This window comes from Pseudophryne corroboree, chromosome 2, assembly GCF_028390025.1.
Source record: "Pseudophryne corroboree isolate aPseCor3 chromosome 2, aPseCor3.hap2, whole genome shotgun sequence".
Lineage (NCBI taxonomy): Eukaryota > Metazoa > Chordata > Amphibia > Anura > Myobatrachidae > Pseudophryne > Pseudophryne corroboree.
The window spans coordinates 480,438,898-480,457,860 of record NC_086445.1 but is presented as its reverse complement, the minus strand read 5'-3'; the positions used below and the strand labels follow the sequence as shown (position 1 = coordinate 480,457,860).

General features: G+C 46.9%; 1 protein-coding gene across 2 annotated transcripts in view; it reads right to left on the bottom strand.

The window, feature by feature from the left end:
* Positions 1-18,963, bottom strand: part of LOC135029510 (multidrug and toxin extrusion protein 2-like) — a 220,671-nt gene that overhangs the window by 164,442 nt on the left and 37,266 nt on the right. For both annotated transcript variants that reach the window (XM_063953858.1, XM_063953859.1), the window contains exon 2: positions 17,795-17,943. In XM_063953858.1, coding sequence (XP_063809928.1) covers positions 17,795-17,943 — 149 coding nt within the window. The remainder of the gene's footprint in view (positions 1-17,794; positions 17,944-18,963) is intronic.

Here is an 18,963-nt window from a genome sequence, read left to right as displayed (position 1 = left end):
AGACATATACAGGTTGAGTATCCCATATCCAAATATTCCAAAATACGGAATATTGCGAAATACAAAATTATTGGAGTGAGAGTGAGATAGTGAAACCTTTGTTTTCTATTGGCTCAATGTACACAAACTTTGTTTAATACACAAAGTTATTAAAAATATTGTATTAAATGACCTTCAGGCTGTGTGTATAGGGTGTATATGAAACATAAATGAATTGTATGTATGTACACAGACTTTCTTTAATGCACAAAGTTATTAAAAGTATTGGCTAAAGTTACCTTCAGGCTGTGTGTATAAGGTGTATATGAAACATAAATGCATTCTGTGCTTAGACTTGGGTCCCATCCCCATGACATCTCATTATGGTATGCAATTACTCCAAAATATGGAAAAACCCGATATCCAAAATATTTCTGGTCCCAAGCATTTTGGATATTGGATACTCAATCTGTATAATGTACAGATGTAGCCACCTTTATCTTGACTGGCTGAGGCGTTTGTCCTGATCAAGCATACGCAGCGTACCGGGGTGTAGGGAGGCGCGCCTAGTCACAGAGAGGCGTACTTAATCGCACGGAGGCAGACACAGCGTTTGGCGTTACCTTTCTGTGTAATACCTGTGATCATCCACCAGATGTCGCTTTTTACAATCACCACTGCGCATGCGTGTGGTCTCCCGTAAAATACAATACTGAAATATATAATAAGGACTACTTTACTAAGGCGTCTCATTACGCTGCATACAGTAAATACTCATTACGCTGCATTATTTAATACAGGAAATACTCATTACGCTGCATTATTTAATACAGTATATACGGTACAGACGCAAATAGTACAGCATACAGTATATGATCCATCTACAGTACTTTATGAATATATGAGCGTCCAAGTCCCGCAGACAAAACAACATAAAACCAGTAGTGTACACTGTCGCAAATGGACGTGTTAGAAGTTCACTATTGCCTCTTGAGATTAGGAATTTTGTACAGTATGTTAGCGTCCTAATCCCGTAGCCATTACAGCATAATCAAAACCAATGGATTTATTCATCTGTCTGCGGCGAAGCGGTGAAGTGTTCCGCTTCCTATACTCAGAGTCCTGGGTTCGATTCCTAAAGTACGAATGCATGTTAGTTTTTTCCAGACACTTTATTATTATTTTTATTCACATAAAACAGGGCAAAGCTGCAGGAGCGGTTCTACTGTTAAGGTTCTATGCACCGTACAGTACACATACAATTCTGTAGCAGGGCAGACTCAATAGAAATGGCTACCACCTATGACTCCTTGCCCCACAGAGGCCCTAGGCTACAGAGCAAGTAACAGTCCAGATTTTGCAGGCTGTGGGGCAATGCTGAAGGAGCGTCACAATCCCCTAGCTAAAAGACACAGGGGCGATAGGAATAAGTGAGGTCTATGCACATTACGGTACACCGGACTCGATCGCATAGCACACTGGCAAAATGGCCACCGCCCCTGAAACCCCACCATGTGGCAGGCAGCACTCGGATATCGAGTGAGAGATGGCATAAGTTTTGCAGGCTACGGGGCAATGCTGAAGGAGCGTCACAATCCCCAAGCCAAAATACACAGGGGCGATAGAGATAAGAGAGGTCTATACACATTACGTTACACCGGGCTCGATCGCATGGCAAACTGACAAAACACAAGTTTTACATAAAGCAGGGCAAAGCTGCAGGAGAGTTTCTACTGTCAAGGTTCTATGCACCGTACGGTACACATACAATTCTATAGCAGGGCAGACTCAATTGAAATGGCTACCGCCTGTGACTCCTAGCTCCATGGAGGCACTCGGCTATGGAGCAAGTAACAGCACAGATTTTGCAGGCTACGGGGCAATGCTGAAGGAGCGTCAGAATCCCCTAGCTAAAATACACTGGGTCGATAGGGATAAGCGAGGTCAATGCACATAACGATACACCGCAAAGTTCCCCATGGTTTTGATTATGCCTTTTCTTTGAACACGGTATTTTCCACTGCCTCGCCCTACCCACATCCCACTTTCCCCTTCCCCCCTGGGAGCCTGCAAAGTACATGCAGTAGACAGGGAGGGAGTTCCGATCAGGTTACAAGACATGTGCAACAGTAAACTACTGTATGTAGGAAAATCCCCTGCCCACTCTGATTTATGTGAAACCTGTGTGCACCCTTCCATTGAATGTATAACAAAGAAAAAAAATAATAATAAAGTGAATGTTACAGGAACACATTAAAAAAAAGTTGGCACTTCCTTCCCATTGGTGTTGGTTTATGCCTTAGGGGACTCGGACGCTAATACTTGTATTTCAAGAGCACGGTATTTTCCACTGCCTCTCCCTACCCCCATCGCCCTTATCCCTTGGGAGCCTGCACAGGTCATGCAGTGGACAGGGAGAGAGTTCAGGTCAGGTACAATACACAAATGCGGACGATCTACAGTACTGTGTTGCTCAGTTAGTTGCGTCGGAATACACAAATTTATACTCATTACCGCTGTGTATTTGAATATAGCAGAATGAATCACTGCTGCAGATTTACTTTGATTTATGTGAAACCTGTGTGCACCCTTTTATTGAATGTATAACAAAGAAAAAATAATAATAAAGTGAATGTCACGGGAACATATAAAAAAAAAGGTTGGCACTTTGGGACTTAAACCTGGGACTCTCAGCAAGGGAGGTGGGAACCTTCATTGCTAGGTTGGTATGGAAGGGGAGACAATTAGCTACAGGAGGGTACCAACCCCAAGTTTCTGTGACCCCCTCAAGGCTCATGGCAAGCGTCGGAACCCATGGTGGGTCTGAATTAACGGGCCCATTATAGTCTATGGGAAAATGGGTTCACTTTGCGTACTGATATCTCTGGTTCTGGTACCATACAAAAGAGGAGACTCTTGGCTTTCGGGGAAGACCAACCACTAGTTTATGTGACACTGGAAAGGGAAACGGGAAGTAACCGTGTTTCGGGTCCCTTCCATTTGTCCGCCTAGCTTGCACAGGATGCAGGGTTTCTGGCTAGACAGGAAATACTGTACAGAAATGCTAAGCATGGTAATTTGACATCCAGGAACATAGGGAGGAGTTTTTATCTCTCTCCATTATACTTAGAAAAAATACACTTGCCACTGTACATTACAAGCTGTTTGCGCTAATTAGTACACTAGTAGAACATACTGTACAGAGATACTAAGTACAGTGACATTTTGTCACTTTGTGATGCGATGGAGTCTGGTGTATCGTTATGTGCATAGACTTCGCTTATCTCTATCGACCCTGTGTATTTTAGCTAGGGGATTCTGACGCTCCTTCAGCATTGGCCCGTTCTTTAAATGCGGTATTTTTCACTGCCTCGCCCTACCCCCATCCCACTTTCCCCTTTTTCCCTGGGAGCCTGCACAGTTCATGCAGTAGACAGGTATGGAGTTCCGATCAGGTTACAAGACAAGATTTATGTGAAACCTGTGTGCACCCTTCCATTGAAGGTATAACAAAGAAAAAAAATTATAATAAAGTGAATGTCACGGGAACTCGGACGCTCATACTGTACATGTATTTCAAAAGCACGGTGTTTATGCATTGTACATACTTTCTTTTACACAATTAGTTGCGTCTCCATACACAATCTTGCGTCTGCAAACACAAGTGTTTTAACATGTTCGTTTCTGTCTGTATAAACTATTTATATTGAGAACTCTCACCGTCTGACCATTGGTCACCATCTATTAACATTACAGTTGTCACTGACCATTTGCCAGAGCTGTAGATCAATCCGCCGCTATACGATCGAAAGTACTGGATTAGTGGAGCATTAGCCACCCAGTGGTGGAGATGTGTAATGCATGCTGAGTATCTAGAATCGCCTCAACGCGCCTGCCTGTGATTAAACTCAGCAAGCTAAGCTATCGCCTTAGCGTGACTAAACGCCCATCTAGGCGGAGAATCGGTCAAGATAAAGGTGGCTACATCTGTAATACCATTTTAAAATTCAAGTTCTGATTATTGAGTCCTGCCTTGTGTCACCCTCAACAATACATGCTGCATTACATCCATTTATAGAAAACTGTCTAGCAATTGAAATTTAATAGCCCAAAAAGGCAGTGTATTTTTCATGCAGGTTCAAAGGGTTCTACGGCAAACCCCCCAACATGGCCCCTTCCACATGTTATACATTTCTTTCCGACTAAAGATTACCTGTGCTGAATCAATTAAACCACAGGTTCTCAAACTCGGTCCCCAGGACCCCACACAGTGCATGTTTTGCAGGTCTCCTCACAGAATTGAAGTAAAATAATTAGCTCCACCTGTGAACCTTTTAAAATGTGCTAGTGAGTAATGAATACACCTGTGCTCCTACTGGGTTACCTGCAAAACATGCACTGTGTGGGGTCCTGAGGACCGAGTTTGAGAACCTCTGAATTAAACTAATTATTTAAAACATCAATTAACTAATTTATTCAACACATAATTACACTTATCAGTTTAAGTGGAAATTTTAACTTAAATGCTTAGCTATAGGTATGTCTAGTGGGACTACAAGCGCCAGCAAGCTACACTGCATCTGCTAATCATCATATATGAATACCATGAATGCGTAGCTATAGGTATGTCTAGTTTATTAATCATTAGCAGATTTAAGCAAACTTTATTTTTAGCATTTGGGAAATGTGTGATGGTTTCATACCCCCACACCATTTGTTTGTGTAAGTTTTATTGCTTTAAATGGATGATGGGCTAGGGGTGGGTCCAATCAATCAATGTGCTCACAAACACATGTTTGTTGCTCTTTATATTAGTGTGTAGTCTAGCTGATTCAGCGTAGCTGAATCAGTGTGGGTTGAAAGATTTCAAAGGGAGAAAATTTCTAATGGTGTCATCTGTGACTTTTACTGGACTTCTACTGGACGGAAACTGAAAGGAAACACCATCAATTGCAAAAAAAAAGAGAAATACCATCACAAACCACCAATACTTGGACTGCAGCTACAAATGTTTGATTACTCCTAATATTCTCCAAACCTCACTTATTCGGGAAACTATACATTCACTTTCTGCAAAAACACCTGCAATGCAACTTCTACTCTGACCCTGCAAATACCTGGAAAACAAATGTTTCACTGAGAAGCATATTTAATGAAGTAACACTGACTTGTAGTTTGCCAACACTGTGTAATTTACCATCTAACATCAGCAAATATTTGAGTTACTGTTAACCTGTAGATACTAACGACAGTTTAAAATTGAATTTTATTTCTGCAAACTTCACTGCTCTCTTATTCAGCCACCACTCCTCCTCCTACTCTCATTTTGCTACCACTGTTTACCCCATCCACACTATGGCCAGGCTGGCAACATCACCCATTAATCCTTGTCTTCCTATTCCTTTTTTCTGTCCCCTGTTACCACCTCTATCCCTCTCTCCCAGTCTCCTACATCTCATGCTCTCTCCTCTCCTCTGTCTGCCTCCCTTCCCCTCCTCTTCTGTTTCCCCACTGCAATTCACTTCTGCCCCTTCACACCATTTATACCCCACCACTCAACCCTGCTCTCCCCCTCCTTTGCCTGTCACCTCACCTCTCCTCCACCAGTATCGTACTACACTCCCTCCCTGCCACACTCCTGCAGTCTCCCTTCCTAGCCAAGGCCCCAGCACCATCAATACACCCTCTTTATCCCTTCCTTCCACATCAATCTTACCTCAACGCTACAGCAACCCTGATAATCTCATTCACATCTCTCCCACAAACTCCTACCCCCTATCCTGTGCCCTCTGGAATGCCAGATCTGTTTGAAACAAACTGGCCCCCACTCACGACCTTTTCATATCCAACTCCCTGCACCTCCTGGCCATTACTGAAACCTGGATTACTCCCTATGACACCGCTTCTCCTGGTATCTCTCTGCTGGGGGCCTCACATTCTCACACACACCCCGACCTGGGGGTCGTCATGGGGGTGGTGTTGGAATCCTTTTACCCTCAAGCTACACATACCAACTTATACCTCCAGAACCATTCTTACATTCTCTACATTTGAGGTCCATGCAATTCGCCTCTACCAACCTACTAATCTTCGAGTTGCTGTCATTTACCGTCCACCTGGCAATTCCTCCAAATTCCTCGACAACTTTGCTTCCTGGCTACCTCACTTCCTCTCTTCTGACATTCCCTCCATTATCCTAGGTGATTTCAACATCCCTATCGATAACCCCACAAAACCACCTGCCTCTAAACTCCTTAACCTCACCTCTTCACTTGGTCTCTCCCAGTGGACCACCTCACCCTCCCATGTGAACGGGAGCTCACTGGATCTGGTTTTCACTCACCGCTGTGATATTTCTGATTTCTCCAATTCCCCTTTTCCCCTCTCTGACCACCACTTGCTCTCATTCAACTTATCTATCTCTGCTCCCCCATCTCTCCCTCCTAAGGCTACCATCACTAAGCGTAACATTGAGGCTATTGACACCTCATCCCTATCCTCCCTGTTTGACTCACTTCTCTCTTCTCTTCTCTCTCTCACATGCCCTGAACAAGCCACATCTCTATACAATGCATCTCTTACTTCAGCCCTTGACTCTGTTGCTCTGCAAACCACTATTCACCCTCGCAGATCAACACCTCAACCCTGGCACACCAAATGCACCAGATATCTACAAAAATGCTCACGTACTGCCGAGCGACAGTGGAGGAAATCACGCTCTCAAGCAGACTTCCTCCATTTCAAATTCATGCTCTCATCCTTCAGTGCTGCCCTTTCCCTCGCTAAACAATCATACTTCAAAATCCTCATCTCTACCCAGTCTTCCAACCCCCAGCGCCTCTTTGCCACTGTTAATTCCCTCCTCTGCCCACCACCACCTCCTCTCTCTTCCTCATTGTCTGCTCTTGACTTTGCCACTTATTTCACATCCAAGATTGACTCCATACGTCAGGACATCACATCCCACCAGTCCAGCAACCAGCTACCACCCATCCTTTGCCACCCCTCCCCTACCCTCTTACCAACTCTGACATCTTTCTCCCATGTATCAGGTGAGGAAGTCATGGCCCTCATACACTCCTCCCCCCCCACAACCTCCCCACTCGACCCTATCCCCTCCCACCTCCTCCGCTACCTCTCTCCTTCTGCCTGTTCCCATCTTGCCCACCTTCTCAATCTCTCCCTCTCATCAGGCACTGTCCCCCCTGCCTTCAAGCATGCTCTTGTCTCCCCTATTCTTAAAATACCTACCCTTGATCCTAACACTCTCTCCAACTATCGACCCATCTCTCTCCTCCCCTTTGCCTCCAAACTTCTTGAGCATATTGTCTATAATCGCCTCACTGCCTTTCTTTCCTCTCACTCACTGCTTGACCCATTCCAGTCTGGTATCCGCTCTCTCCACTCCACTGAAACTGCCCTCACAAAAGTCTGCAATGACCTCCATGCCGCCAAATCTAAGGGCCACTACTCTCTGCTTATTCTTCTTGACCTATCTGCTGCTTTTGACACTGTGGACCACCCTCTCCTTCTGCAAATCCTTCACTCTCTTGGTCTACGCGATACTGCCCTCTCCTGGCTGTCCTCCTACCTCTCTGATCGTTCCTTCTCTGTCTCCTCTCATGATGCTACCTCGCCCCCACTTCCACTAACTGTTGGTGTCTCCCAAGGTTCTGTTCTTGGTCCTCTCCTTTTCTCTCTCTATACGTCCTCTTTAGGTGAACTCATTAGTTCTTTTAATTTCCAGTATCACCTCTATGCTGATGACACTCAAATCTACCTCTCCTCCCCTGATCTCTCCACGGCTCTCCTCACTCGTGCCTCTAACTGTCTTTCTGCTATCTCTTCCTGGATGTCCCAGCGCTTTCTTAAACTCAACATGTCTAAGACCGAGCTGATCATCTTCCCACCCTCCCGCACAACCTCACCTCCCACAATTTTATTATCCATTGATGTCACGACTATCTCCTCTAGCCCCCAAGTACGCTGTCTTGGTGTAATCCTTGACTCCTCCCTATCCTTCAAACCAAACATTCAGCACCTCTCACAAACCTGTCATTTTCATCTCAAAAACATTTCCAGGATCAGACCTTTTCTCACCCAGGATGCCACTAAGATCATTATTCACTCACTGATTATTTCCAGACTGGACTACTGTAATCTCCTCCTAACTGGCCTCCCTGACAATTACCTCTCTCCACTCCAATCTATCCTCAATGCTGCTGCCCGGCTTATCTTCCTCACCAAACGCACTACGTCCACCTCCCCTCTCCTACAAGCCCTTCACTGGCTTCCCTTCCCTTTCAGAATCCAATTCAAACTTCTCACTCTCACTTACAAAGCACTCACCCACTCCTCTCCCATTTACATCTCTGACCTTATCTCCCTTTACTCTCCCACACATCCTCTTCGCTCTGCTAATGCACGCCGGCTCTCCTGTCTTCTGATTACTTCCTCCCACTCCTATCTCCAAGATTTTTCACGTGCTGCTCCCTTCCTCTGGAATTCTTTACCTCTCCCCCTCAGACTCTCCACCTCTCTACAAAACTTCAAACGGGCTCTTAAGACCCATTTCTTTACCAAACCCAGCCAAATCTCATCCTAACCCTCTGTTCCACGCTCTCTATGTACCCCATCTGTGTCACCCCTGTCTGTCTACCCCTCCCCTTAGAATGTAAGCTCTCACGAGTAGGGCCCTCTTCCCTCATGTGCTTATCCTTTTCTTACTTTCTCTAACGTCCTAGTGGATGCTGGGAACTCCGTAAGGACCATGGGGATAGATGGGCTCCGCAGGAGACATGGGCACTTTAAGAAAGAATTTAGGTTCTGGTGTGCACTGGCTCCTCCCTCTATGCCCCTCCTCCAGACCTCAGTTTGATACTGTGCCCAGACGAGCTGGGTGCTTTTCAGTGAGCTCTCCTGAGTTTTCTGAGAGAAAGTATTTTGTTAAGTTTTTTATTTTCAGGGAGCTCTGCTGGCAACAGACTCCATGCATCGTGGGACTGAGGGGAGAAAAGCAGCCCTACTCTCTGAAGCTAGGTCCTGCTTCTTAGGCTACTGGACACCATTAGCTCCAGAGGGATCGGTACGCAGGATCTCACCCTCGCCGTCCGGTCCCGGAGCCGCGCCGCCGCCCCCCTCGCAGAGCCGGAAGACAGAAGCCGGGTGAGTATGAGAAGCAAAGAAGACTTCACAGGCGGCAGAAGACTCCGTGTTCTTCACTGAGGTAACGCATAGCACTGCAGCTGTGCGCCATTGCTCCACACACCTACACATACTCTGGTCACTGTAAGGGTGAAGAGCGCGGGGGGCGCCCTGGGCAGCATTTGGGACCTCTTTTGGCAAAGTTAAGCATATATACAGCTGGGCACTGTATATATGTATGAGCCCCTGCCAAAAAATTGCATATTTAAGCGGGACAGAAGGCCGCCGCCGAGGGGGCAGGGCTTCTGCCTCAGCACTCACCAGCGCCATTTTTTCTCCACAGCTCCGCTGAGAGGAAGCTCCCCAGGCTCTCTCCTGCAGATACACGGTAGAAGAGGGTAAAAAGAGAGGGGGGGCACATAATTAGGCACAAAAAGCAATATAAACAGCAGCTACTGGGTTAACATTAAGTTACTGTGTTATTCCTGGGTTTATAGCGCTGGGGTGTGTGCTGGCATACTCTCTCTCTGTCTCTCCAAAGGGCCTTGTGGGGGAACTGTCTTCAGAGAGGGAATTCCCTGTGTGTGTGGTGTGTCGGTACGCTTGTGTCGACATGTCTGATGAGGAAGGCTATGTGGAAGCAGAGCGGGAGCAAATGAATGTGGTGTCTCCGCCGACGGCGCCGACACCTGATTGGATGGATATGTGGAAGGTTTTAAATGAGAATGTTAATTCCTTGCATAAAAAGTTAGAAAAAGCTGAAGCCTCGGGACAGTCAGGGTCCCAACCCGTGCCTGATCCTATGTCGCAGAGGCCGTCAGGGTCTCAGAAGTGCCCACTATCCCAAACTGTTGACACAGATACCGACATGGATTCTGACTCCAGTGTCAATTACGATGATGCAAAGTTACAGCCAAAATTGGCTAAATCCATCCGTTATATGATTATAGCAATTAAGGATGTGTTGCACATCACAGAGGAAACCCCAGTCCCTGACAAGAGGGTGCATATGTATGGGGAAAAGAAGCCGGAGGTAACCTTTCCCCCCTCACACGAGCTAAATGAGTTATGTGAAAAGGCTTGGGAATCTCCAGATAAAAAACTGCAGATTTCCAAAAGGATTCTTATGGCGTATCCTTTCCCGCCAACGGACAGGTTACGCTGGGAATCCTCCCCTAGGATGAACAAAGCTTTAACACGCTTATCCAAGAAGGTAGCCCTGCCGTCACAGGATACGGCTACCCTCAAAGATGCTGCGGATCGCAAACAGGAGGTTACCCTGAAGTCCATTTATACACATTCAGGTACCTTACTGAGGCCGGCAATCGCGTCGGCCTGGGTGTGTAGTGCTGTAGCAGCATGGACTGATACCTTATCTGAGGAAATTGATACCTTAGACAAGGATACTGTATTGTTGACCCTGGGGCATATTAAAGACGCTGTCCTATATATGAGAGATGCTCAAAGAGACATTAGTCTACTGGGTTCTAGAATAAATGCTATGTCGATTTCTGCCAGAAGGGTCCTGTGGACTCGGCAATGGACAGGTGATGCCGACTCAAAAAGGCATATGGAGGTTTTACCTTACAAGGGTGAGGAATTGTTTGGGGAGGGTCTCTCGGACCTGGTCTCCACAGCTACAGCTGGAAAGTCAAAGTTTTTGTCTTTTATTCCCTCACAGCCTAAGAGAGCACCGTATTATCAAATGCAGTCCTTTCGATCACAAAGAAACAAGAAAGTCCGAGGTGCGTCCTTTCTTGCCAGAGGCAGGGGCAGAGGTAAGAAGCTGCACAACACAGCTAGTTCCCAGGAACTGAAGTCCTCCCCGGCCTCTACAAAATCCACCGCATGACGCTGGGGCTCCACAGGCGGAGCTAGGCCCGGTGGGGGCACGTCTTCGAAATTTCAGCCACAAGTGGGTTCACTCCCAGGTGGATCCCTGGGCGATAGAAATTGTGTCTCAGGGATACAAGCTGGAATTCGAAGAGATGCCCCCTCACCAATACCTCAAATCGGCCCTACCAGCTTCCCCCCTTAGAGAGGGAAATAGTGTTAACTGCAATTCACAAATTGTATCTTCAACAGGTGGTGGTCAAGGTTCCCCTCCTTCAACAGGGAAGGGGTTATTATTCGACCATGTTTGTAGTCCCGAAACCGGACGGTTCGGTCAGACCCATATTGAATTTAAAATCCCTGAACATATACCTGAAAAGGTTCAAGTTCAAGATGAAATCGCTGAGAGCGGTCATCGCAAGCCTGGAAGGGGGGGATTTTATGGTGTCTCTGGACATAAATGATGCATACCTTCATGTCCCCATTTATCCACCTCATCAGGCGTACCTCAGATTTGTGGTACAGGATTGTCATTACCAATTTCAGACATTGCCGTTTGGTCTCTCCACGGCACCGAGAATATTTACCAAGGTAATGGCGGAAATGATGGTACTCCTGCGGAAGCAAGGGGTCACCATTATCCCGTACTTGGACGATCTCCTCATAAAAGCGAGATCAAGAGAGCAGTTGCTGAACAGCGTCGCACTTTCTCTGGAAGTGTTACGGCAACACGGCTGGATTCTGAATATTCCAAAGTCGCAGTTGGTTCCTACGACTCGTCTGCCTTTCCTGGGCATGATTCTAGACACAGACCAGAAAAGGGTTTATCTCCCGATAGAGAAAGCTCAGGAACTCACGACACTGGTCAGGAACCTGTTAAAACCAAAACAGGTGTCAGTACATCACTGCACCCGAGTCCTGGGAAAGATGGTGGCATCATACGAGGCCATTCCCTTCGGCAGGTTCCATGCGAGGACCTTTCAATGGGACTTACTGGACAAGTGGTCCGGATCACATCTTCAGATGCATCAGTTAATCACCCTATCTCCCAGGGCCAGGGTGTCACTCCTGTGGTGGCTGCAGAGCGCTCACCTTCTCGAGGGCCGCAGATTCGGCATTCAGGACTGGGTCCTGGTGACCACGGACGCAAGCCTCCGAGGTTGGGGAGCAGTCACACAGGGAAGAAATTTCCAAGGTCTGTGGTCAAGTCAAGAGACTTGCCTTCACATCAACATCCTGGAACTAAGGGCCATATACAAAGCCTACGTCAAGCGGAGACCCTGCTTCGCGACCAACCGGTTCTGATTCAGTCAGACAACATCACCGCAGTGGCTCATGTAAACCGACAAGGCGGCACAAGGAGTAGGGTGGCGATGGCGGAAGCCACCAGAATTCTTCGCTGGGCAGTGTTCATCCCGGGAGTGGACAACTGGGAAGCAGACTTCCTCAGCAGACACGACCTCCACCCGGAAGAGTGGGGACTTCATCAGGAAGTCTTCGCACAGATTACAAGTCGGTGGGAACTGCCACAGGTAGACATGATGGCATCCCGCCTCAACAAAAAGCTACAGAGGTATTGCGCCAGGTCAAGAGATCCTCAGGCGATAGCTGTGGACGCCCTGGTGACACCGTGGGTGTTCCAGTCGGTCTATGTATTTCCTCCTCTTCCTCTCATACCCAAGGTGCTGAGGATAATAAGAAAAAGAGGAGTGAGAACAATCCTCATTGTTCCAGATTGGCCACGAAGGACTTGGTTTCCAGATCTGCAAGAAATGCTCACAGAGGACCCGTGGCCTCTTCCTCTAAGACAGGACTTGTTGCAACAGGGGCCCTGTCTGTTCCAAGACTTACCGCGGCTGCGTTTGACGGCATGGCGGTTGAACGCCGGATCCTAGCAGAGAAAGGCATTCCGGATGAGGTCATACCTACGCTGATAAAGGCTAGGAAGGACGTGACAGCTCAACATTATCACCGTATATGGCGAAAATATGTTGCTTGGTGTGAGGCCAGGAATGCTCCTACGGAGGAATTCCAGCTGGGCCGTTTCCTTCACTTCCAACAGTCCGGAGTGAATTTGGGCTTAAAATTGGGTTCCATTAAGGTCCAGATTTCGGCCCTATCCATTTTCTTTCAAAAGGAGTTGGCTTCTCTACCTGAAGTTCAGACGTTTGTAAAGGGAGTGCTGCATATTCAGCCTCCTTTTGTGCCTCCAGTGGCACCTTGGGATCTTAACGTGGTGTTAAGTTTCCTGAAATCCCACTGGTTTGAACCACTTAAAACGGTGGAGTTGAAATATCTCACGTGGAAGGTGGTCATGCTATTAGCCTTGGCTTCGGCTAGGCGTGTGTCAGAGTTGGCGGCTTTGTCACATAAAAGCCCCTATTTGTTTTTTCATGTGGATAGAGCAGAATTGCAGACCCGTCCACAATTTCTACCGAAAGTGGTTTCATCTTTTCATATAAACCAACCTATTGTGGTGCCTGTGGCTACTACTGACTTGGAGGATTCCGAGTTGCTTGATGTGGTCAGGGCTTTGAAGGTTTATGTAGCCAGAACGGCTAGGGTCAGGAAAACAGAGTCGTTGTTTATCCTGTATGCATCCAACAAGCTTGGTGCTCCTGCTTCAAAGCAAACTATTGCTCGCTGGATCTGTAACACGATTCAGCAGGCTCATTCTGCGGCTGGATTGCCGCTGCCAAAATCAGTTAAGGCCCATTCCACTAGGAAGGTGGGCTCTTCTTGGGCGGCTGCCCGAGGGGTCTCGGCATTACAACTTTGCCGAGCGGCTACTTGGTCAGGTTCAAACACTTTTGCAAAGTTCTACAAGTTTGATACCCTGGCTGAGGAGGACCTCTTGTTTGCTTAATCGGTGCTGCAGAGTCATCCGCACTCTCCCGCCCGTTTGGGAGCTTTGGTATAATCCCCATGGTCCTTACGGAGTCCCCAGCATCCACTAAGACGTTAGAGAAAATAAGATTTTACTTACCGGTAAATCTATTTCTCGTAGTCCGTAGTGGATGCTGGGCGCCCGTCCCAAGTGCGGACTTCTTCTGCAATGCTTGTATATAGTTATTGCTTCAATAAGGGTTATGTTATGGTTGCATCAGGGTTTGACCTGATGCTCTGTCGTTTGTCATACTATTAACTGGTTGTTTTCACATGTTATACGGTATGATTGGTGTGGCTGGTATGAATCTTGCCCTGGATTACCAAAATCCTTTCCTTGTACTGTCAGCTCTTCTGGGCACAGTTTCTCTAACTGAGGTCTGGAGGAGGGGCATAGAGGGAGGAGCCAGTGCACACCAGAACCTAAATTCTTTCTTAAAGTGCCCATGTCTCCTGCGGAGCCCGTCTATCCCCATGGTCCTTACGGAGTCCCCAGCATCCATTACGGACTACGAGAAATAGATTTACCGGTAAGTAAAATCTTATTTTAATAATCCTCAACTGCCCAAATCACGCAGTTTTTTGGCCACCTGGAACTTATCTCTGTCATTTACTGGTGTAGTTATGCTTAGTTACCCTGTACTTGTCCTAAATTGTCTTCAACTGTAAGTCACTGTTTTCCTGTTTTGATTATGTGCATATGTACTATGTAATTGGGCGCTGCGGAACCCTTGTGGCGCCATATAAATAAAGGATAATAATAATAACTGCTGAACAATTTCTGCTGGGGTTATAAGTGGTCGTGTTAGAGGATCTGATATATATGCCAATTTGTCAAACAAGTGTGAATAGTCCATACTTATCAACATTACTAAAGTAGGAATCGAGATACAGGGCCACGGTTATTGCACGTTGGGAGTGTGACTGCAATATAGTGGGCGCAGCCAAAACCTTGTTATGCTGGCAGTCCCAAAACACCTTTGACTAGCCGCACAAACCAGAGGCATTTGTCTCCACTACATGCGACACCATGCAACTGCAAAAGTGCCTCAAAAGTGAACGGTAGCCAGGTCATGAATATTAGTGCCTCGGTGATGTCACTGACTAATAGCAAATTAATTGTCCGCACATTGGGTCACAATGTCCCTTCTTCTCCTCCAAAATTGAGGCAATCCGACACGGAAATCCCCTCCTATCTCCCCTCTGCAGCCCCACTCCACCATCTCCCTTCAGCCATCCCATCTTGTGCTCCTTCCCCTCCATCACGAGCAACAAAATCCACTCCCTTATTTTGTCCTCTCCCCCAAACCAACTGCCCCCTAGACCCCCTCCTCTCTTGCCTCCTCCGCTCCCTCTCTCCCATTGGCTGTGCTCCCATCTAGCTCACCTCTTCAACTTATCACTCTCTTCTAGCATCTTTCCCTCACCGTTCAAACATGTTCCTGTCTCACCTTTTCTTAAAAAACCTAACCATAACCATACCTCACCCACTAGCTCTCTCTTCTTCCTTTCACCTCCAAATTACTTGAGCGGCTCCTCTACAGCCTTCTCACCAGCTACCTCTCTGACAACTCCATCCCTGATCCTCTCCAAACTGGCTTTCACCCACTTCACTACACTAAAACTGCCTTGGTCAAAATCACCAATAGCCAAATTCAGGGGACACTTTTCTCTGCTCATACTCCGGAATCTCTCTACTGCCTTAGACACCTTGGATCATCCTCTCCTCTTCCAGATCCTCCAGTCCATTCGCCTTTCTAGCACAATTCTTAGCTAGTTCACCTTTTACCTCAGCAACTGCTCCATCTCTGTGTCTTCCTGCAGCTTCACATCAACCCCTTCCATTCTTCCTGTTTGCATCCCCCAGGGTTCTGTCCTTGGGCCCCTCCTCTTCTTCCTGTACACGTTTTCCCTGAGTGAACTCATAAGCTCCTTTGGCCTCCAATATCACCGTCATACTGACAACATGCAACTATACCTCTTCATGCCTAACCTCTCCCCGTACGTCCTCGCTCAGGTGTCCAGCTACCTCTCCGCCATCTCTTCCTGCATGTCTGAGCACTCCCTGAAGCTCAACATGGACAAAACGAAACTCATCATCTTCCTCCCATCCAGTCTCCACCCTACCCCCCCAATATCTCTATCACTACTGACAATACCAACATTTCCTCTGTTCCCCAATTCCGTTGCCTAGGTGTCATTCTGGAATCCTTTCTCTCCTTCGCACCCCCAATTCAATCTCTAGTTCAATCCTTTTGGTTCCATTTACGCAATATCGCTCGCCATTCCTCTCCCAGAATTCAACCAATCTTATTATCCATTATCTGGTCATTTCTCAGCTTGACTACTGCAACCTTCTCCTCGCTGGATTACCACTTTCCAATCTCGCACCCCTCAAAACTGTTCCCAATGCTGCAGCTACACTCATCTTCCCCTCCCGCCGCTCCACATCTGCCACTCCCCTTCACCAAAACCTGCACTAGCTCCCCTTCACCTACAGAGTCCTCTTCAAGCTCCTTACCCTCCATTACAATATCCTCTCCATCTCCACTGCTCCTTAATTCTCCAACCTCACCTCTCTACATACTTCCTCCTGTCCCTTCCGGTTAACCATTCACCATTGCCTCTCCTCTACCCTGGTCACTACATATCATGCTCAAATCCACAATTTCACGTGTGCTGCCCCCCTTCACTGGTACGAGCTCTCTGGCTTTATTACTCTCCCCAACCTTGCAAAGCTTCAAACGGGCACTGAAACCTCACCTGTTCATCAAAGCGTACCTTTCTACTACATAACCAGTTTCGAGATTACTCTCCCCACCCCCTGCCTCGTGCCTACCCTGCTTACCTTCTGTCATCAGGCTTGCTTGTACCTCATGTCACCTGTCTGTCTTCCCCCTCCCCCTATATTGTAAGCTCCTAGGGGCAGGCCCCTCTTCCCTCCTGTTCTCATAGCCCTCTTCTCTCACATATCAAGTACAACCCTCACCTACCCAATGGCCATCTGATCTGACCCGCATCTCCCCACACTCATAGGCATTCATCTCTCCCAATGGCTGCACCTCTAGTAGTACACCAAGTACTCCTTTGCTTACCTAACATTCTAGATGTATTGTGTATTGAAATTTTTGGTAATAATTGTCACTTGTCCTTTGTACGTTTTGGTTACTATAATGTAATGTCATGTTTACCTTGTATTGTTCTAATATGTGCTGTATGTACGACACTGCAAACCACTTTTGGTGCCTAATAAATAACATGTAATAATAATAATAATAATAGATGCCTCCAATGTAGGAAGCATGTACACTTTAATTTGGACCTGTGGCCATTTGGTGTGCTGGAGCAATATCTATGAGTATTACAGTGATCAATTTATAAGGCAGTAATGACAACACTGACGCACAGTGTAATTTGTTTGCTAAATATAAATATATGAAGCTGTGGGGTAGATGTATTATTTGTCGTTATGGTGGAGAAGTGGTATCAGTTCACGTTATGTGTACTGATATAATTTCTACCCCCTGTATGACAGCGGCGGTGCGTGCAAAATGAATGGGGTGCTATGCCAGGGACAGCGCTGTCTCTTGCTGTGGCAGGTGCCTGCACTGGACTGCATGTGAGATCTTGCGAGACTTGCGAGATCTTGCGTATAACCAGTGAGCTGGATGGGGGGTGGGTGGAAAGACACAACGCACTAGGCTGATGCGCTGTGGCCGTTGCCAGGCATCGCTGGAGGGGGGAGTTTTAACTCCCACACTCTGGCAGCCGAGATGTTAATACATCTCGGCGCTAGTGCTTCCCTGCTTCACCTCGGTAAAGAGGTGAAATGGGAAGAGTGATACCGGCATGATATGTACCAGTATGATACAGTTATACCCATGTATTCTGTGTGGAGAACTCCTTTAGTAACGTAATCTAATATATTATGGTTTAGTAAAGCATTGCTCACCTGGCAACATCTGGATTCTGTCCACAGAGCAGCAGCAACTGTTCTGTGTTAATTAAGACAGCCCAGCATGGGAAACAGCACAGCATTAGGATAAGAATCCCTCTCTGTAATATTGTCCCCACAAGTTTCAGATTTTTTCCTCCATAAGCCTGCAAGGTGACAGGGAAAGAAAATAACTTATTACTTTTAGTGAATGAAAGAAACCATACCCTTGCTTTTAATGAGGAAAAACTTTTTACTAGCATATTGGGAAAAAGATGAGTGCTGATGTGTGTGTTATGAGTGCTGTAGCAAACACCATTGCAACTTTAAAATACAGCAATAAAAATAAAAATAGTATTTTAATACCTACCGGTAAATCCTTTTCTCTTAGTCCGTAGAGGATGCTGGGGATGCTTCAAGAACCATGGGGTACAGACGGGATCCGCAGGAGACATGGGCACTTTAAGACTTTAAAAGGGGTGTGAACTGGCTCCTCCCTCTATGCCCCTCCTCTAGGCTCCAGTTATAGGAACTGTGCCCAGGGAGACGGACATTTCGGGGAAAAGGATTTATTTTATATATTTTTTTAAACTAAGGTGCGACACACAACATGGCATTCAACAACAACAACACATGCAACGACATGACCAACATCAGCCACAGACTGACGGAACTAAACTCAACATGAGTGTAACCATAACCAAACTGCAGATACAGCCCACACTAGGACGGGCGCCCAGCATCCTCTACGGACTAAGAGAAAAGGATTTACCGGTAGGTATTAAAATCCTATTTTCTCATACGTCCTAGAGGATGCTGGGAATGCTTCAAGAACCATGGGGTTTATACCAAAGCTCTAGAACGGGCGGGAGAGTGCGGATGACTCTGCAGCACCGATTGACCAAACAAGAGGTCCTCCTCAGCTAGGGTATCAAACTTGTAAAACTTTGCAAAGGTGTTTGAACCCGACCAAGTAGCAGCTCGGCAAAGCTGTAATGCCGAGACCCCTCGGGCTGCCGCCCAGGATGAGCCCACCTTTCTGGTAGAATGGTCTTTTACCGATTTCGGTAACGGCAATCCTGCCGGAGAATGAGCCTGCTGAATCGTATTACAGATCCAGAGTGCAATAGTCTGCTTGGAAGCAGGAGCCCCAATCTTGTTGGGAGCCCACAGGACAAACAGAGCCT